At 42.8% G+C, this 17681-nt stretch overlaps 1 protein-coding gene across 1 annotated transcript in view; it reads left to right on the top strand.

The window, feature by feature from the left end:
- PPIL2 (peptidylprolyl isomerase like 2) overlaps positions 1 to 17681 on the top strand; it is a 66281-nt gene extending 48600 nt beyond the window's left edge. Inside the window, exons 15-20 of the mRNA XM_005524383.3 lie at positions 3494 to 3611; positions 6053 to 6109; positions 13823 to 13895; positions 14024 to 14086; positions 14563 to 14702; positions 16356 to 17681. Of these exons, the coding sequence (XP_005524440.1) occupies positions 3494 to 3611; positions 6053 to 6109; positions 13823 to 13895; positions 14024 to 14086; positions 14563 to 14702; positions 16356 to 16449 (545 nt within the window). The 3' untranslated portion in view covers positions 16450 to 17681. The remainder of the gene's footprint in view (positions 1 to 3493; positions 3612 to 6052; positions 6110 to 13822; positions 13896 to 14023; positions 14087 to 14562; positions 14703 to 16355) is intronic.

The following is a 17681-nucleotide window of genomic DNA, read 5'->3' on the forward strand; positions in this document are numbered from 1 at the left end:
GATACAAGACTGAATAACTAACCATGCTTCAGTACAAGCTAAATATATCTTGCCACTCTGGATAGCCACAGAAATTATTAATGTTCTTTTCTAAGAGCTGTGTGGTCTGTTTCATTTCATCTGTGTGAGAATCAGTTAAACACATCTTTAATTTAAGAGATTTTTTTTTAAATGGAGAATGTGTGGAATTGTCTCCCATCTTCCTGCAGCTTTGAATCATGTGTATCTGAGTATGCACGTGATTTTTACTTTACAGAATTGTACAAAAACTCTTTCTGACTCCTGAAGGCATTGACACTGTACAGGTTAAATGCTGTTGAATGGCAGTGTATTTCTGTGGCTGATCCCAAGTACATTTCTAGCTTTGTGCAAGCAGGAGATTCCCATGTGCAGGCTGTAATTATTCCATACACCAATTCCGCCGGTGGCAGTACATGCTGGGGCCATAGCTGCTACCATATGAACTGATTTTTAGCACAGAACCCCACAGAATTCTTTTCCAGCACTTTTGTAATATGATCTCAGAAATATTTGCAAGTCCAGTAGGCACACAGCTCTGCTTGGACAGAAGATAAGCTGAGAGGGAGGTGAAGTGACAGGCAGTGCTGCCAGCCATGAATCCAACACCCGGAGTCAGTTCTTGTTTTCCGTGGGCTTTGCTTGTAGGCTGGTTCATCAGCATTGGGGTGAGGGGTTTGCATCATCGTGACTCCAAATATAGCCAGCAGAGATCTGTGTGAACTCTGATGAAGATTTGGGGAGTGTCAGGAGGAGCCTTCTCTCTTTGTAGCACATACAGGGAGTGTAACATAAAAAGGCTGGAGCCAGACACTGCCATGCTGCCACCTCCTCTGTCTGCATCTATTCTGCTTTCAGAAAATGTACAGCCGCATCTCCCAACTGTGTTGAGAATAAGCACATTAAAATCTGGTAGATACTTACAAACACCTCATAATTATTAATAGTTTTGGAACCTGTGAGTGGTTTTCCCAAGTTTACATTGAGCTTTTATGTGGAGAGCAAAAGGTAAGAATGTAAAATCCCTGTTCCAGCTGAGCATTAGGCACTGCGCTGCCGTGGTCCTAGACTGATGAGGGATATGTACTTAATCTTCACAGAGAAAGTCATGCTTCAGTAATTAAAAAATTATATAGGTGTAACTTGCCATCTTCTGACTTGTTCTGTCTAGTTCTGCTTCAAGCAGATTCTTGAAGCCTGGAACAATTCCAGAGGTTAGCAGGAATTTAATGAAAAGCACATTCAGGCTATTTTTAATTTAAGGGGAATACTTTGGGGTCTTCCTTGAAAAAGAAAAAAAGTATTCTCTTTAAATCATTAAAAAAAACCCAAACCAAAACAACAACAAAAACCCCCAGGCCGTGCCTGCTCTGCTGAGTGCCTTTGCAGCGTCTCCAGCGCCCTTTGCCAGTCTGTGCTGCCAGGTCTCCACAGACACTTCAGTTATGTCCTTCACAGGATGTCTGGCCTTTTAGGCAAATGCTGCACAGGCCATTCCCTGCTCCTGCTGCAGCTCCTGGGCAGACAGAATTAGCCTGGAAACAGCTGTATGGTAGACAGAGCAGGGGCTGTAACTATCTGCTAAAATATTAGTGCTTATTTCCAGAGAATCGTAATGAACCAAACTTAGCTTTCGTGCATATGAGATTAATTCTGACCTGCAGTGCATGATCCAAAGTGAAATCATACAAAAATAAATACTCCAGAACCTAAAGATCATGGCTCATTGCTCCTGTCTGCAAGCTCTTGGGTCTGGTTGTTTGTTGTGCCAGAAAGAGGGAGTCTCTCTGTCATTCACAATTTTTCTCTTTCCTTTTGAATTATTTTTCTGACCAGTGAAGGCTTCAGACTCTCTTTCAGCAGCTTGACTGTAATTCCAGCATCAGCTGGAAGCACATGAAGGGTGTAGCAGACTCACAGGTTTGGCCACTTGCTGCTATGTCCCATCTCAACAGACTGTGCTCATGTTCTGTATCCTCTAAAAACTTCAGACAGCACAAAGTCCTCTAAAGCTGCCTGCAACTGTACCATATCCCTGTCACCCACTACTGGAAAAGATTGGCATATGGGATCAAGCTGATGTAATTTAGCTGGTCTTAAAATATTCAATAGCCAGAGATTGTTGAAGTAACCACTGCTGTACTCCTGATTACGGAAAATCCCTACAGGGTTTGTCCCCTTTTGCCACCTCTTGTCAAACTGCAGAGCAAGCAAGACTCAACTCTATTAATAGATCTTTTGAATATGATTAATTGGGTTTTTAAGTGGGTCAGCTTCTTCCAGAATTTCTCACTTAGTTCCACTTGCAGCTGTCCATATGTGATGCTTTGTTTTCACGGTATCATCTGAAACTCTTTCCTCATTTAACGCACTCTTGTGACTTTTTGGCTAAGGTTTTCAGTAGGAGACTGATTGATTCTTTGGTTTTATTTGCTGCTTCTGTGTGTAGCAATACCATCAAATTGCTTTCTGTTCTATGTGTGCACGTGGCTGTGGGGCACCATAGATCCCTCCCTGACCTGCTGCTTCTCCAGTGGTACACTTACTCTGGAGGGCTCTTGAGCCAGTTCTGCAGATGGACAAGTCTTGCTGCCTATTTGGATAGTTTTGTTTGGTTTATTTTTAGTACTGTCCTAAGGTGAAATATTTTTTCATGGTTTGTCAAATAAGATTATGGATTTGACTAAAACTATGACTCATCTCAGCCTTTGTTTTTCTTATTAAGGATGATCCTGGAGGAAAGTGCAAATGAAAATGTCAGATCTGTCATTAATAATGTAAAAATGACAGCCAGGAAGAGGGTTCTCATGGACCCTTTCTCTGTCCACAGTCACAGAAATCAGTTTTGGAGGGCTGGGATTTTTGCAATTTTATCATTCTTTTACCCTCACTAAATTTAATTGTTCATATCATCCAGATATCTAGTCCAAATATCTAATTTTTGCCTTTTAATTGGGAGCACCATGTATCGTCATTCTTCATTGTTTAGTCTGGGATTAAGCATTTGAGTTTATGGCTGTATTCTGAGTTGTTTCTGTGAATGTGTTTCATCTCCCTGATACTTTATTTCCGGAAGCAGTGCTGTATCCAGAGTGCAATTAAACTGGTAACTCTTTGCTCTGTGTTTTGTCATGAAGCCAGTTTTAAAGATTTAGTGTCTCAAAAGAGAAAAATCATGGTGGATCAGGAGTAAAAAAATTAAATCCTTGAGTGTTCTTCAGCCCAGGATACATAAAGCTGTTGATAAAGTGTGGTCTGTTGCAGCTGATAGTGTGAGGGCACAGAAATGTGTTGCCAGTTGCAAACACCAGATTTCAAGGTCCTGCTCAAATACTGGCCTAATGTTAGGGGTGAGGTAACAATGTATTAACACAGTGACTGCAAGTGCTGGAAACCTTGAATTTAATGTCAGTGCCCCTTGCAAAACACTGTGAGAAACTAATGAAAACAAACATTATCCTATTTTTTTTTAAAGGAGGAGAATCTTATTGGGGAAAACCTTTCAAAGATGAGTTCAAGCCCAATTTGTCCCACACGGGACGTGGTGTTCTTAGTATGGCAAATTCGGGACCCAACACAAACAAATCACAGTTGTAAGTAGTCATTTGCTTTTTTGTGCTTTATTGTTTCCTTCTGGACATTGTGCCTTACTCTGTTAAGAAGAAAAATGACATTTTGTGAGCTATTCTTTAAAGTTCAGTCAAGGGAAATACTCTGTCAAATATATCAGCAATAATTTGTCTTTTTTGTTGTAATGGTTTTAAGTTTTTGTTTGGTTTTGTCAGTGTCCCTCCCCTGTAATTATCATCATTCATCACACCTCTTCATTCTAAATTTAACCTCTTCACTTTAAATTTAGCTCCATATTTAACTTTTTAAGGAATTAGATGAAACATAAACTCTGTGGGAGTATTACTTCTTTTTAGTCACCTGATTTTAAATAAATGAGAACAGTTCTGCTTTGCTGAAATGTGTAGACCCAGACATGGCAGAGTGTACAATCTGGGATTGAGAATAACTTCGTTTCCAATGTACAAAAGCAGAATGAGGACTAAAATGAGGGAAAACTTAAAGATACTAAAGTTGTAATGGCCATATTCATGTGTAACATTAATATGGGTGTTTGCCTGCAGTCATTTAAAAATCTTCTGTGTCACTTTGAGACAGCTATTTATTGGTTGGTCTGTAAGTACTGCAATATAAAAAATTGTTCTTTTATTGGGAGCCCCAGGAAAGAGTAAGAATGTGTGTGTGTGTACAGTACTGTGTCTTGGCACCAAGGAGGGAGGGAGGGGGTCTTGGTGTTCGTGATGCTGAGTGTTATAATAGCTTGTAAACTGTGCAGCAGCATGGTTTGCTTTAATTAAACACCAGGGCTTGTCTCAGGGCCTCACATTCTTAGGCTTACTCACATTCTTAAGCCTAAGCACGTGTGGGGCAGTTTGCTGGATTGAGTTGCTGTACAACTTATTTTGGATTTGAATGTTACTGCCAGCTCTCACGTGCTAAATAGGGGAGAGTAGAAGCTTCTTTCCCGTTTTTTTTTTTAAAAAAAAGGGGGGATTCTAATAACAGAATTACAGAGACCATAAGTGATGTACTATTTTGAGTCACATCATCTGCTGCTGTAAATGTGATTGTATGTTCTAAGATTTGCAAATGAAATTCAAAGTTCCTTTATATATAAGTCCTTAAGAGAGTCCAGCTGCCCATATTTATAAAGGTTCCTAGGCAGCACTTAGACACATCTGGCTCTAGCCTTAGGAGCTCTGTAAATAGCTCTCCCCATAGGTGACAGGCACTACAGAACAGAGGGAGCCGAGTCCCCACTGCAAGGTGATGCTTGAATAATGCTCAGGACTTCTTTGGGACCATCCTGAGTTATGTTAATTCTGTTGTCTTTAATTTTATTTTGAATGCAGTGACAGATGAGAAGCTTTCCTTATATATTTGCTACTTCTCAGGGATTTTTTTTATTACAATGCTACATAACTGACCATGTGATGATTTTAAATATTGAATATCCAGGAATAAAGTGTATCCATGTAGGAGTTTGCATTCTGCACAGTATCCCAAAGCTTTCCTAGGGCAAGCTACATCTTAATATGCTGTCTGGCACATTACAGCTGCTCCTATTTCCAATCATATAACTTCCTGAGACAGTTGCTTATATGGAAAAGTGTTTTTGGAATGCTTATATATTTTTAGCTGTCTCCTATGTAGTGTAACAGATGGAGACAGGGAGGAGAGCCAGCACTGCATGTCCAGCCAAGACAGGCCATCGTGGTCTGCAGACCACAGTGTGGAAACCTTTGTCTCATACATTTGTAGTCCAAGACTTCCAAAGAAGCATCAAGCTTTATGGAAAAGCTTTAGTAGTAAAGATTGCTTTGGATTAGTGTTTTAGTTCCCATATTTAAATTTAAAAGTACAACCCCCAAAATTAAAAGTCCAATTAATTACTTTTGACACTTTAAAGTATTCTGGGATGTTTGTATCTGGAGCACGAGTGTGCTCTGTCCAAAGGAGAAATGGATCACTGACAGGCCAGTTTAAGGGAAGAGAAATGCAAAAAGTAAATATCCAGAGAACAGAAGTTTACACTGGCAGAGACTGTTGTCGTGTAACTTTATTTGCTGGATACAAGCTGCCCATCGTGCACGAGAAATGTTCTTCCCAAGCAGGGCGCACGTCTGCCTGCCCTGCATGAGCTTCCCAGCCTGCATGGCCAAGGAGGCAGATGCTCACATTAACTTTGGACATGCTGCAAGGCCCCACTCTTGGAGTACTGTTAAAAAATGCTAGTGTGATGAAAAGTGAGAAGTCAAAACTCCAGAAATCCAGGTGGAACCCACAAAACTGAGGAGTTAAAGGATCTTTGGTCCACAGGCCTTCCAGAGAGGAGCCAGAGAGGGAGGGGGATTTGGTTTCTCTCCAAAAGCGTTTGCAGATGCTTTGTGTTTTTAAGCATTACTGGCTGTTGTTGCGGGTCAGTGGGACAATGTGGTAACTGTTATATCTCTATTCTTTCTAGCTTCATCACATTCCGCTCTTGTGCGTATCTGGACAAGAAGCACACGGTTTTTGGAAGGTAAGTGAAGGATATTTTGGGCAGAAGCATAGCAGACATTCTCCCTTGTGTGTCTGAAGCCTAAAGAGAAGAATCTAGTGACTTGTAATTGAACTGGAGCAAGATCCCAGCTCACAATCCAGTTCTTCTGCTCATGAGTAGGTGGGCAACACTGCACCAATACCAGTCAGCAGACCCTGCCTTTTTTTCTTCTTTCCATCACTGTAAGTTGCCTCACTTCCCTTCTGTGGGAGGCCCTCCAGGAGTCATGAGCAAAGTAATCATCCTCATGTAATGAACCATGTTAATATTTGTGCATGCTAATTGCTGGGACACAGGAGATTAGCTCTTCAATACTGCTTTCATCCTCTTATGAGCCATCAGCTGAAAAATTAGTCATGACAGGACTGCTCTTCATCATGGCATAGAGCTTCTTCAAAGACAAGGTCTTTTGGCCCTTCTTATTATTTTTTATTTTATTTTTCTTTTATTCCTGACAATTATCACTGATATAAAATCTGTATATTTACGCACACACGTATAAAGATACTACCAATGCCCAGACAGTGAGAAACTTCATTCCTTATAAAGAAGTCTCTTCTGAAAGTCTTTTCCAATGAAGTCTTCACATGATAAAGATTAAGGTATTTATTAAAGAAAAAGATACAAAATCTTTGTTATGGTTTGCTCTTTGCTTCCTCTGCTGCAGGTACTTGGTATTTACCAAGTCAAGTGGAGCTGTACTCAGACATCCCTCATGAAAGAGTGAAAGGGCAACCATTCCCTACTCCCTTTTTTGTTTCTTTGGTCCTGTGTGGGATGCAACATTGAAAAGTTCCTTCTCTGGAAATGCATCTTATTCATGCCTCCATTGGTTTGAAACAATTTTTTTACATAGGAGAATCTATTAATGCCCACACCTGGGCAGTGGGACAGTGAAGAGGGGACCTCTGTCTGCCTTGGTGCACTGCAACTTTCACACCTCAGGAGAAAGCTGTGGCTGGAGGACAGGGAAGGGCTCATCATGATTGTGCTGCCCACCATAGCAGTGATGAGGATACCAGTACTGAAAAGAAAGGAGATAATCTGGAATAGCTGGGGAGCAAAAACAGAGAGTAAGAGAAGAATGCCTTCCCTTGGAGGTGTGTTCAGGCTGCATGGATTTCCTGCTCCAACAGAGCTGCCTAGACTAAATTAGTAATTACCATTTCTAGTAATTACTATTTCTTCTGACTTAGAGAATGATGTAATTAACATGCAAACCAACTGGTGGCTTTTGTGGGCTTTGAGCTTGCTGGTAAGAGGTTTAATTTAGAAACTGAGATAATGTAAACCAACTGACATGCCTTTGCTCTGCACAGAGGCGATGAGAAGTATTTGCAGGGGGCTGCTGCCTGCAGAGGGTCCTGCCTGCTGCTGCCCTGGGCTCTGTGCCTGAGCTTTCCCTCCTACCCGTGCTCCAAGCAAGGCCTTGGCTGTGCTGTGACCTGCAGGAGCTACAGGAACACTGCAGCCAAAACAGCAGATAGCAGGTTCCTGTTTGGTGTGCTTTATGAAATTTAGGTGCAAGCATACCCCATCCATGTTAATATGTTTTCTGTTGCAATGGTTCACAGCTCCTGTGGATCAGAGACCTGGTACATTTTATATGCAGAAATAGAAACATAATCTCTGTCCCTGAGAGCTGCGTAAGTAAAAAAGAGATTGCATATAGATACAGGGAAGTTGTGACAGCGACCCATTTCAACCTACATTCTACCACCTTTGGAAAACAGAAGCATCAGGGAAAAACAAAATTGCTTCATTAATGTTTTTTGGGAGCCTGTTCCAAAGCTAAAGGCACACATTAAAAAGTGCATGTTTAAAATAGTAGTGGAAAATGATCAATAGAAGGAGAAAAACACTTTCAAAATTTTGTGTGAGATTTAGGACAAGCAGAGCATGATGGTCTTGAAAATTAGGGCCTGTTGCAGATATGTGATGTGATAAAACGAAGGGTGATAAAGGGAGCAAAGTGTTGTGGTCATAGTGGCAAAGCTGGAAATTATCTGTGCAGCAGTTCTGTGTGTTTATTAGAGCATCACTTGTGTTAAGAGCTGAGAAAAGAAAACGGCAACTGAGACAGGAGATGAGTATGTCAAGGACAGTTTTCTCTTTTGTATGAGACTGTACATATCTGCTTACGTGCATCACCTTTACTGTCTCTTGAGGTTTCTGCTGTTCATTCTTCAATTCTCTTGTTCCCAGAAATAATGAACAAGGTGGTTTGGGAAACCTCAGGCTTGGTCAGACTGGAGGCATTAGTCAATAGCTGTTATGCACTCAGCTTATTCTTCTCTTTTCTTCCCTTCTCCCCTTGCCAGATGCTTTTGTGGAAGAGAGTTCTTCCTTTGGATCAGTATCACTCTGTATTAAGTATTCCTTAAGCTGTTTAATGCTTTCTGCTACAATTCTGTAGACTGGGGCAATGAAAGTAACTTGTGTTCTAAAGTAATTAGCTACATAAAGCAACTACCAGGCATTATTCAGTTACTCAGGTATTGTTATATAATGCAGTGTCTGTTTCCACTTGCAACATTCCCTCTACGATTTGAATCAGTGAATCCCAGTTGCTCCTAAGCTGGAAAACTCATGTTCTTGTGGCCCTTCTGCTTTAGTACATCTGAAGATTGCAGAAACTGTGTGACAGCAGAAGAGCTGATTCTGTGTAGGGAGGCTGACCTAATTTTGCACTGCAGAGTCTGCTCCCCAGACACTGGGATAGGAGCAAAGAGCAAGGTGGGGAAACGAGCCAGGCCTCCCGGTGGAAACCATGGCTGTGGTGTCCTGCAGCACATGAGCACTGGGCTGTTGGAGCTGCCTGAGGGCTGCTGTCATTTCCAAAACAGTTGTATGATCTCTGAAGAGGGACCTGTGCCAAGGCAGGGAAGTCCTTTTGTGCCAGGTTCATCTGTTGAGTCTAGTTCCAATTAGCTTTTTTCCAAGTTGTTTTACTTTTTCATCACCCTTTATTACCGTGTCTCACCTGCTAGATGAAGCCCTTATCTAGCAGAGAGCTGGAGATGTTTCGGCTGCGTCCTTGTTGCACATTTGAATTGCTCACTCCATTGCAGATTGGGTGTATGCATAGAAACATTTTGTCCTGAGTGTACGTGTTCGTGCACATATGTGTTGTTCTCTGTGAACATAAATGTATGTTCTCCTTTTTATAAAAATAACCTTCAGGGCAGAATGTGTTTACAAAAGAGCAATTTTTCTTTCTGGTTTCTGTTTGTAGTTCAAAGCTTTTTTTAAAAAAAAAATCCAGGCATTATTCTTGTATCATCTTCTGACCAAAAAACTCTATCATGTTGGCCCACTGCCATCCCCAGCATTGCAGAAGGCTTAATTCCTATAATTCTTCCAAACAAAAGTATAAGAAAAATAGGTTAATGTGTGAATGTCTCTGGGCCTGCAGGGGAGATGCAATTTTCTTTGGGGCAGCACTAACTAATGTACAGTGAGACCTTCATGGGCATATTGCAAATGGATAGATCCTGCTCCAGATATTTCAATTCTGCATCATGCTAAGGCATTGGCAGTGGTTATGAAGTAAGGTTACTAGTTTACATAAAGGAGCCTTAACAGGAAGTAGGATTTTAATAACACGTCTAAATGTGAAATGCAAAGATTTCCCGTGCTAACTTAGCCAGCTTTCAAGAAAACAAAATTGCACAAGGGCACATTTTTGTTTCCATTCCTATGCTAACAGAAAAAAATATCCTAAATGTATCTGCCTTGTCGTTCATACTTAAATGTAATGCAACATTTATCAAGCTCCTCTAAAAATACAAGCTGTCTCAGGGCTGCTGAGCTAAATATATAGTTGAGATCATCATTTCTCTGTTCAACATCTACTGGAAGCACACAGCAAACTCTCAGTTTCACTGGTTGTTCTGATGTGAATGGTGTCTTGAAAGTGTCACCCTTTTCACTGTAGGGTGTCATCTGAACACCTTTTTAAACCTCAGTCAGTTTAGGACAAAGCATGTATGACGCCTTATAAAAGGAATAGATCCAGAAGCAGTGGAAAAGGTTAAACTTGTTTATGCCCTTCTCCCTTTTCTTCCATGCTCCAATTTGGCAGAAGTGACACTGCATGAGACCAGACAATCCAGTGTAAAGGGTCACTGTCTGTCACACGTTCAGCACGTGTAGAGGGATGTGAGTCTGCATTTCTGGAATCTGCATTTTCTTTTACTGAAAATTATGTACAGATTTCCTTGAATATTAGAATAATATTAAGTAGTGGTTCACTCTTTAGAGGATTTTTTTTTTTATGTACTGATCTGATGGTGTTTTCTACATATAGTTTGTATGGGCTTTTTTCTTGGCCCAAAATATGTGTTGTTGGGCAGGCAGAGAATCCCAGAAACTTCTCTGGTGTGTTGATTTCCTCATTCTCTGAGGAGCAGTTGCTGTGAGGGATGTCAGTGCATGGGCTTTGACACATTATATCCCATCAAACTATTTTTAGTGCTGCAATGTAACATCATAAGATTTGACAATAACAACATGTAATGTTTCAAGGGCCTGTGTGTACCTTGTCTTGCTTAGATCAGAGGAAAGCTTGCAAAAGCCTTTACAGTTTGGAATATTCAATATCTTTTGCATCCAGCTCTGTCTGCCAGGTGAATGTGTAGTTCAGTTTTTACTGGATGGGTGATGTTTGCAATCAGATCTTGTTCTTTTTGGACATTAAGTTTTAGTGGTGAGGTAGCAGCCTCAGCCGGGCCTGACCCTGACAAAGCTCCCAAGTGCTCCCTGAACAAAAATGACTTGTAGATTATTTCCTGTCTCTCTGGTCAGAGCTCTCTCCTCTGAGCTGGTCGTTTGTATTCAAATTAGTTTTTATTTTTTGTCAGTATTGCAGCAGTGCCTTTATAAAAACAAAAACAACATATATTGAGAGCTGACTGTGCTGAGAGTGTAATACACAGAGATACTCTGTGCAAAATGCTGGAGAATGCAAGGGAGAGAAAAGGAAATTTTCCATTTGAGAGACAAGAAGTGAAGAAAAGAGAATGACATGCTCTACAGGCATAACAACTTTGTCTTCTTCCCCCTTAGCCCTTTACAATCACGTCAAAAAAGACTATTTAGGTCATTTACTGATGACCTGTGAATGCCATGTCTATCACAGCCTTTCAAAATGTACAAGTGACAAAATATTGCCAATAAAGTTTAATTAGCAGAGCAACTGAAGATCTGGTAGCATCAGTAAAATGCATTAGGGCTAATATTGTGGGAGGTCTAGCTACGGGCTAAGGGATTACTCAGCTGAGATTGCCAGCGCACAGCTGATCTGGCCATTTCAAATTATCAGAAACCTAATTAAATGAAAACATACAAGCAGATAATGAGTGAGCTGTTGGCTAGAAAATCCTCCCATATTAAATCAGAAGTTTCCTTTGGGGCAGTTAAAATACAGTGAATGTATCTTGGGCTGGGTGTTAATCACCAGTATTATAAGTGAATCTGATATTGGCCTAGAGAGAGATTTGAAAATTGAGTTTTTGTTATGAACTTTCCAAAGTTCATACAGGGTCCTCAAGCCCTGTGCAGCCTCCCCCAGTCCGCTCCCTCCAGTCACAAATGGCTGAGGCTGTTCTAGCCTGCATGCATGGGTTTTAATTGCACATAGAAGTCACAGCCTAATTACAGAATATCAGCAGGCCCTTGGGGAATAAAGTTTGGAGCAGCACTGGAACATGAACAAGCACAGCTGTGCTGGGGCAGGTGTGAGGACACCCTCTCTTGTCTCGGTTCATTCTCTGTGGTCTGGGGTCTGTCCTTTTGCTGTGGTTACAGCCTGTCCCAGCCCATGGGGTGGCACTGAGGGCACTGGGGAGTGCTGTAGAAAGTGTATTTCTCTTTCAGATCAGCTGAGACTGTGGCAGGTGAGAGTCAGAAGCCTGTCCTGGTGCTGGCTGGGCAGACTCTGCCATGCTGGGGCTGGACAGATGCCTTTGAGAGGGAAATGAGTGTATAAAGGTGACTGTGAATATCATGTGTGTTTTGGTAAAAGCATTGCTTATTTCTTTGATATGAAAGCTAAGTTAAATGATAAAATGCCCCACATATTCCACAGTTTGGTACCCTTTCTCCCCACCAGCTTAATTTAATTTGATTTTCCTCCATTTCATCCGCCCATCCCTGGCCAGCCTACCCATGCTGTAGTCCCAGTAACAATCAGGCTTCAAAACAGTTGCCCCCTATGGAAGCTTGGGGATTGCTGGCTCTTGGCTTGCCCTGTCCCTTGGGCTGCCCTGGACTCCTCAGTGGCCAGTTGGTGCCCCTGCTTCTCATCTCCTGGCCCCAAACTCCCCTGGCTCCTGGAGCAGTGTTTTTGAAAATTACAGCTGCTTCTCATTGTCCCACAGCTGTTAATATGGGCTGTATTTTTGGTTCCTAGCCATGTGGCTTGGCTCTATTAAAACAGATGTTGTCCAGCTACAGCCTCCTTTGCTAATGGATCTGGATCACTTGGCATCAACAGCCTGTCTTCCTCTTTATTTACTGCTTTTCTAAGAATAGCTGTTTTCAAATTTAATTGTGGATGATGAGGTGGATACAATTGCTAAATACCCTGGGACCAAGAGCTGATCCCAGCAGGACCCCTCTGAAAACATACTGACTCAGTGGTTCCTGTTTTAAATTAGATTTTGACACCTGTCAGCCAGTTTTTTATTTAATGTGTACTGTATTCACTTTAGAGTATTCTGGTTCCTCAATCAAAATATCAGCCGCCTTCCAGAAGTCTGTTCCATGGACACTGTTATCCCTGTTAACCACATCTGTTGTCTCAAAGATAGAAGGTTGTTTGACAGACACTGTTTTCCACAAAACCTTGTTGATTGTTGTTGCTTACTTCCTTTCTTTCTTAATCATGTCCTGTCTCCGCTATGCCATTATTTTGCTGGAATAAATGACAGGATGACAGGATTATAATTATCTGGGTTTCCCCATTTATCCTTTCTAAATACGCTTTTCTAGAACGTTCCCATTGTTCCACACTTTTTTTGAAAATAAACATGCAACAGTCCAGAAAGCCTTCAGCCTTAAACATTTTCAAGCAAGTTTGGATATGTTGACTTGAAGAGTGAGAAGCCAGGGGTCTAAGGCTCTCCTAGGTGAAAACTGCTTTGAGAAGTGTCCTGCTCTTCCCCTGTGGCTGTGATTTGAAGCTCTGCTGCCTTCCCAGAGCCCTCATGAGCTCACAGTCATGATGTTCTACTGGAGGAGTCCTGTGCTGTCAGTGTTAGTGGTGTTAGTGCAGACAGCTCTGCCACTGCTCTCCTGTGCTGCTGTAGCTACCATTCTCTTCCCAATAACACTCTTAGGTCTCATATACAATTTAAAAACAAAGAAGAAGAAAAGGAAGGTCCTTCATCTGGCTGGTTTGTGTGGCTTCCAGGTTTTGGGTTTTGCTTTGCCTCTGAGTGTTGGACTTTTCCAAGTTCTGTTTAATTTTAAATTCAAATTCCATATTTGAGGAAAAAATTCTTATCTTCCACACTGAATGACATTATCTTAGGTCTTCCAAACACAGTTGCTGATTCCTCTCTCCCCAAACATGATGATTTAAAAAAATCTGCTAGAGTAATGGGCATAAATGAGATACATTAAAGGTAAGGGTGTAAGAATATTTTGAGTATGTTGTGACAACTGGGTAACACGTCCTTCCTCTTTTAGGGTGGTTGGTGGGTTTGAAACTCTGACTGCTATGGAGAATGTGGAAAGTGACCCAAAAACAGACCGTCCCAAGGTATGTGTGAAGCACTGGGGGCAGTGGCAGTGCTGGTCACTCTGCTGACACTTCTTGAAACCAAAATAGGGGGAGATGGCACAACTTAATCAGCGGATGGAATTACTGTTGTTCTCTTCTGCTTCCAGGAGGAAATAAGAATTGAGACAACAACCGTTTTTGTTGATCCCTATGAAGAGGCAGATGCACAGGTGAGGTTGCTTGATTGGTTGAGGATTTTTTTGAAAGGCCAAAGCTTTTGGGGAGCTTTGCAACTTAATGCCTTTTCTTTGCACATGGGTACCCCCTGGCCCATCTGTTTGCCAGCTAAGATTAAGCAGCTGCCATTCAACATTGCCTTTCTGCCAGGATCCTGGCTGCTCTTTCAATGGAGAGTTACTCTTGTAACTGAGTCTGGCACAGCTCCCAGTCCATCAGGCTTCTGATGGTTTCCTTTCAAATGCCTCCAGTAGCTATGGGTAGGTGCAGGTGAGAAGGAGTCTTGCTATAATGGCTGCAGAGAGCCTGTTTGTACTGGCCCTTGAGGACTGTCTCCTAAAGCCTGCCCTGTAATCTCAGTGGTGCCGATTGCTGGTTTATAGTGCTTTAAAGCTTCAAAGAATTGCAGACATTTTCTCCTTATTCTGCACTATCTCTTGCAACAGATTGCACCCTTTGCTTCCCACAGGTCGCTGCTGAAAGAGAGAAGTTCCAGCAGGAAGAAGAAGCAGCCAAAATAAAGGCTGAAGTGGTCCCACCAAAGAAAGAGGTTCAGATTCCTAAAACTTACCGGCAGGGGATTGGAAAATATATCAACATGGCTGCAGCGTGAGTTCCCTGTCCTTCTGATTTTTGCTGAATATTTTAGGTGTCTTTCCTGCTGGGTGCTGGCCCTGTACAGTGCCATTGCTCAGATGTTTGGTTTGGGCCAGCAAAGACACTCTCATGTAGTCCTAGCAGTCAAGAATTTACTTCACTTCTGTTCTTTTTCAAGGTCACACATTAACTGAGCTTGTCTTTTAGCCCTTGAACATGACCAAGTTGGTCTTTAAAAGCATTTTCTGACTTTAGAACTGTAGATACATTTCCAGAACTCAGAAGTCTTTGAGGAACTGTACTGTGTCACTTCCTACACCATCTTTTTATCCTCTTCCTTTTCTGCAGCTATTTCTGAAGGCCATAGTCCCACAGATATTTCTCTTTTAGCAACTTCTGCCCTGCACAAAGTAGCTGCCCCAGGCCCATGTCAGTTTGCTGCTCTGGTTCCCTGTTCAGCCACACAAACAGCTGTACCAGCACAGCTGAAATGGCTAGAAAGAGGAGCAGGTTCCCAGGCTTGCTGTGGGAGCACAGGGCAGCTGGGTAGCTCCAGGGTACCTGGCTGGTTGGACAGGCTTATCCCAAAGCACCCTCTCCCAGACACCCTTTGTACCCCTGTCAGGATTGGCAGCACTTCTTTCCTAAGGACAGCACAGAATCCTGGCTGAGCAGCAGCTTAGCATGTGTTTTGGAAAAATTAAAATAAATGCCTTTCACTTGATTTTTAGCAGACTTCTCTCAAAGCATTTGCAAAAATGCTGTCTGTCTGCTACATAAAGGCCTGTATTTATGCATACACAGATCTGGGCAGCCATTTAATCAGCCTGTGTGTGCCTCTGTGACTTACAGGCATTTGCATAACTGTGAGAACAGAAATATGTTAGCTCAGGTAGGTCAGTTTAGTGTGTCTAAAATTTTTCAGTTGCAGATTATTGTGTGTCCCTTAAAATACTGTGTCCAGCTTAAAACTGCTGACATGCTGCATTCTTACTTACAGAGGAAATCCAGCAATTGTGGCTCTGTGGAAAAGAGCAGGTAGTATAGAAAGGACCTTCAGTCATTGCAGCCTGATCTGGCAGATTTAGGGTTCTGCGTTCTCCCTATCAGCTACTGATATCTGACTAAAAACCACGGCGTGTGAGCTGGCTGCACAGCATTCCCTGGGGTTGCAAGCTCTGGTCAAGAGAGGCTGGTAGTAGCAGCAGCAACTGCAACAGGCTGGGCTCAAGAAACAGGAAGGATCAGATGAGCTCTCCCAGCTGCTTTATACTTAATTCCCTATAAATCCTTTTGCTGCCACAAGTGCAGGTGAGAAGGTGTGGATAGAACTCATGGCTCATGTTTTCCTCACTATGCTAAAAAGGTACAGCTGTTAAATCTTCAGCTCTGGCCTGGAGAATTTTCTGTGCTTTGAACACATACCTGGGAGTGTTCAAAGCCTGATCCAAACCATCCCCATGGATTCATTCACCCTCCTTTTGGGCATGCCTAAGACCCCTAACCTCTGCAGTCCCCATGATGGCATGGAGCTTGCATTCCTGTCCAGTTGGCTGGCTCCAGTATAGCTGGTGCTGGGAGAAGGCAGGCAGAACAGGCATCCAAGCTGCCCTGGTCTCACTGACAGTAAAGACTCCCTGAGAGTTGTTTTCATTCTGGCTGCAGGAAGCGCAGTGTGGAGGATGATGGGCCCTCAACCAGCACAGCTGTGAAGAAAGAGAAGAAGAGCACAGGCTTTGGGGACTTCAGCTCCTGGTAGCAGCGTGGGGAGCCCAGCACTGGGGCAGCACAGCGCAAACAGGAGCCTCCCACGTGGCCCCAGAGAGCCCAGAAGACAGTCTGTCCTGGGGAGGGAAGGCACCGGCCTGCCCTTCCACTGGCAGAGAAAACTGCTGCTTTGTTGAGGCTGGTTAATGTGGCTTTGTTTTCTAGAGAGCACATTCCCCCTCTGCATCTTCCTCGAAGGCCGTTTTGTTGTTGTTTTGCAAAGCAGGGAGCAGGCAGCCCAGCTCCCTGGGGATCAGCTGGAGCCTTTCTCTGTGTGGCTGGCAGCAGACCAGGCAGAGCCCAGCCTTGCAGGGCACTTCTGCAGTGAACAGCTATGGTGGTGAAAGAACTCCTTTTACAGGTAATCGTTCCCAGACCAGCCCAGTGTGCCAAGCAAGGGAATGAATTAATGTGCTGGGAAACTCCTGTGCTGCTGGAGAGCTGTGTGGAGGGGCTCCAGCCTGTCCTGCCCTTACCTTCCAGCTGCCTCTTCCTGGTTTTCAACAAGGACCAATTTTGTCTGGAGTGACTGCTGTCATCTGAAGGGCCTCTCTGTACCTGTTAAAGCCTCCAATAGCCTGGGAAGCTGCAAATCTACATGGGGAGCCTGGGCAGCTGCACCACTTACTCCTCCCAGTGGCTGCCGTTCCCTGAGCCACTGGACAGCCAGAGGTGTCAGGATGCACCAGTTCACACCTGCCCTCAGGTGCCAGAAACTACAGCCTTGAGCAACTGAACAGGAACAGAGACAACTCTTTTGTGTAACATCCATCCTTAAAGCCTGGTCCTTGCAGGGTAACACACCCCATAGTCTGCTCTGATCTCAGGCTTCCCATCATTAGGAAAAACCACATAATGTAGCTGACGGGCATCTCAGATATTTACATTGCATACCCACAAATTATTAGGAATCTTAATAAAAGCCTTAAGGGGTAAAGATACATCAGCGAAGTTTAAATCCCAAAGAATCTGTGTGTTACCATCACTTAAATGTAGCAGGCTAGATCCTGAATATCACTTTTCAGTTCATCTTAGGTGTTTTCAAATAAGAGAAATGCCCTCCCTACCTCCTGTGTGACAGAGGAGAAAGTTTTGTAATCCCCTTTGGAAAAACACATTTCTATCGGTGGTATCATTCTTTAAGACTCCATTTATAGGAAATTGCTGTAAAAACTTTTTGAAATATTTTGCATTAAATGCTTTTATTTTCTTCTGAGTGCTTGA

Source organism: Pseudopodoces humilis, chromosome 20 (genome assembly GCF_049639895.1).
Source record: "Pseudopodoces humilis isolate 2021_Gansu_Grassland_sample_001 chromosome 20, ASM4963989v1, whole genome shotgun sequence".
Taxonomy (NCBI): Eukaryota; Metazoa; Chordata; class Aves; order Passeriformes; family Paridae; genus Pseudopodoces; species Pseudopodoces humilis.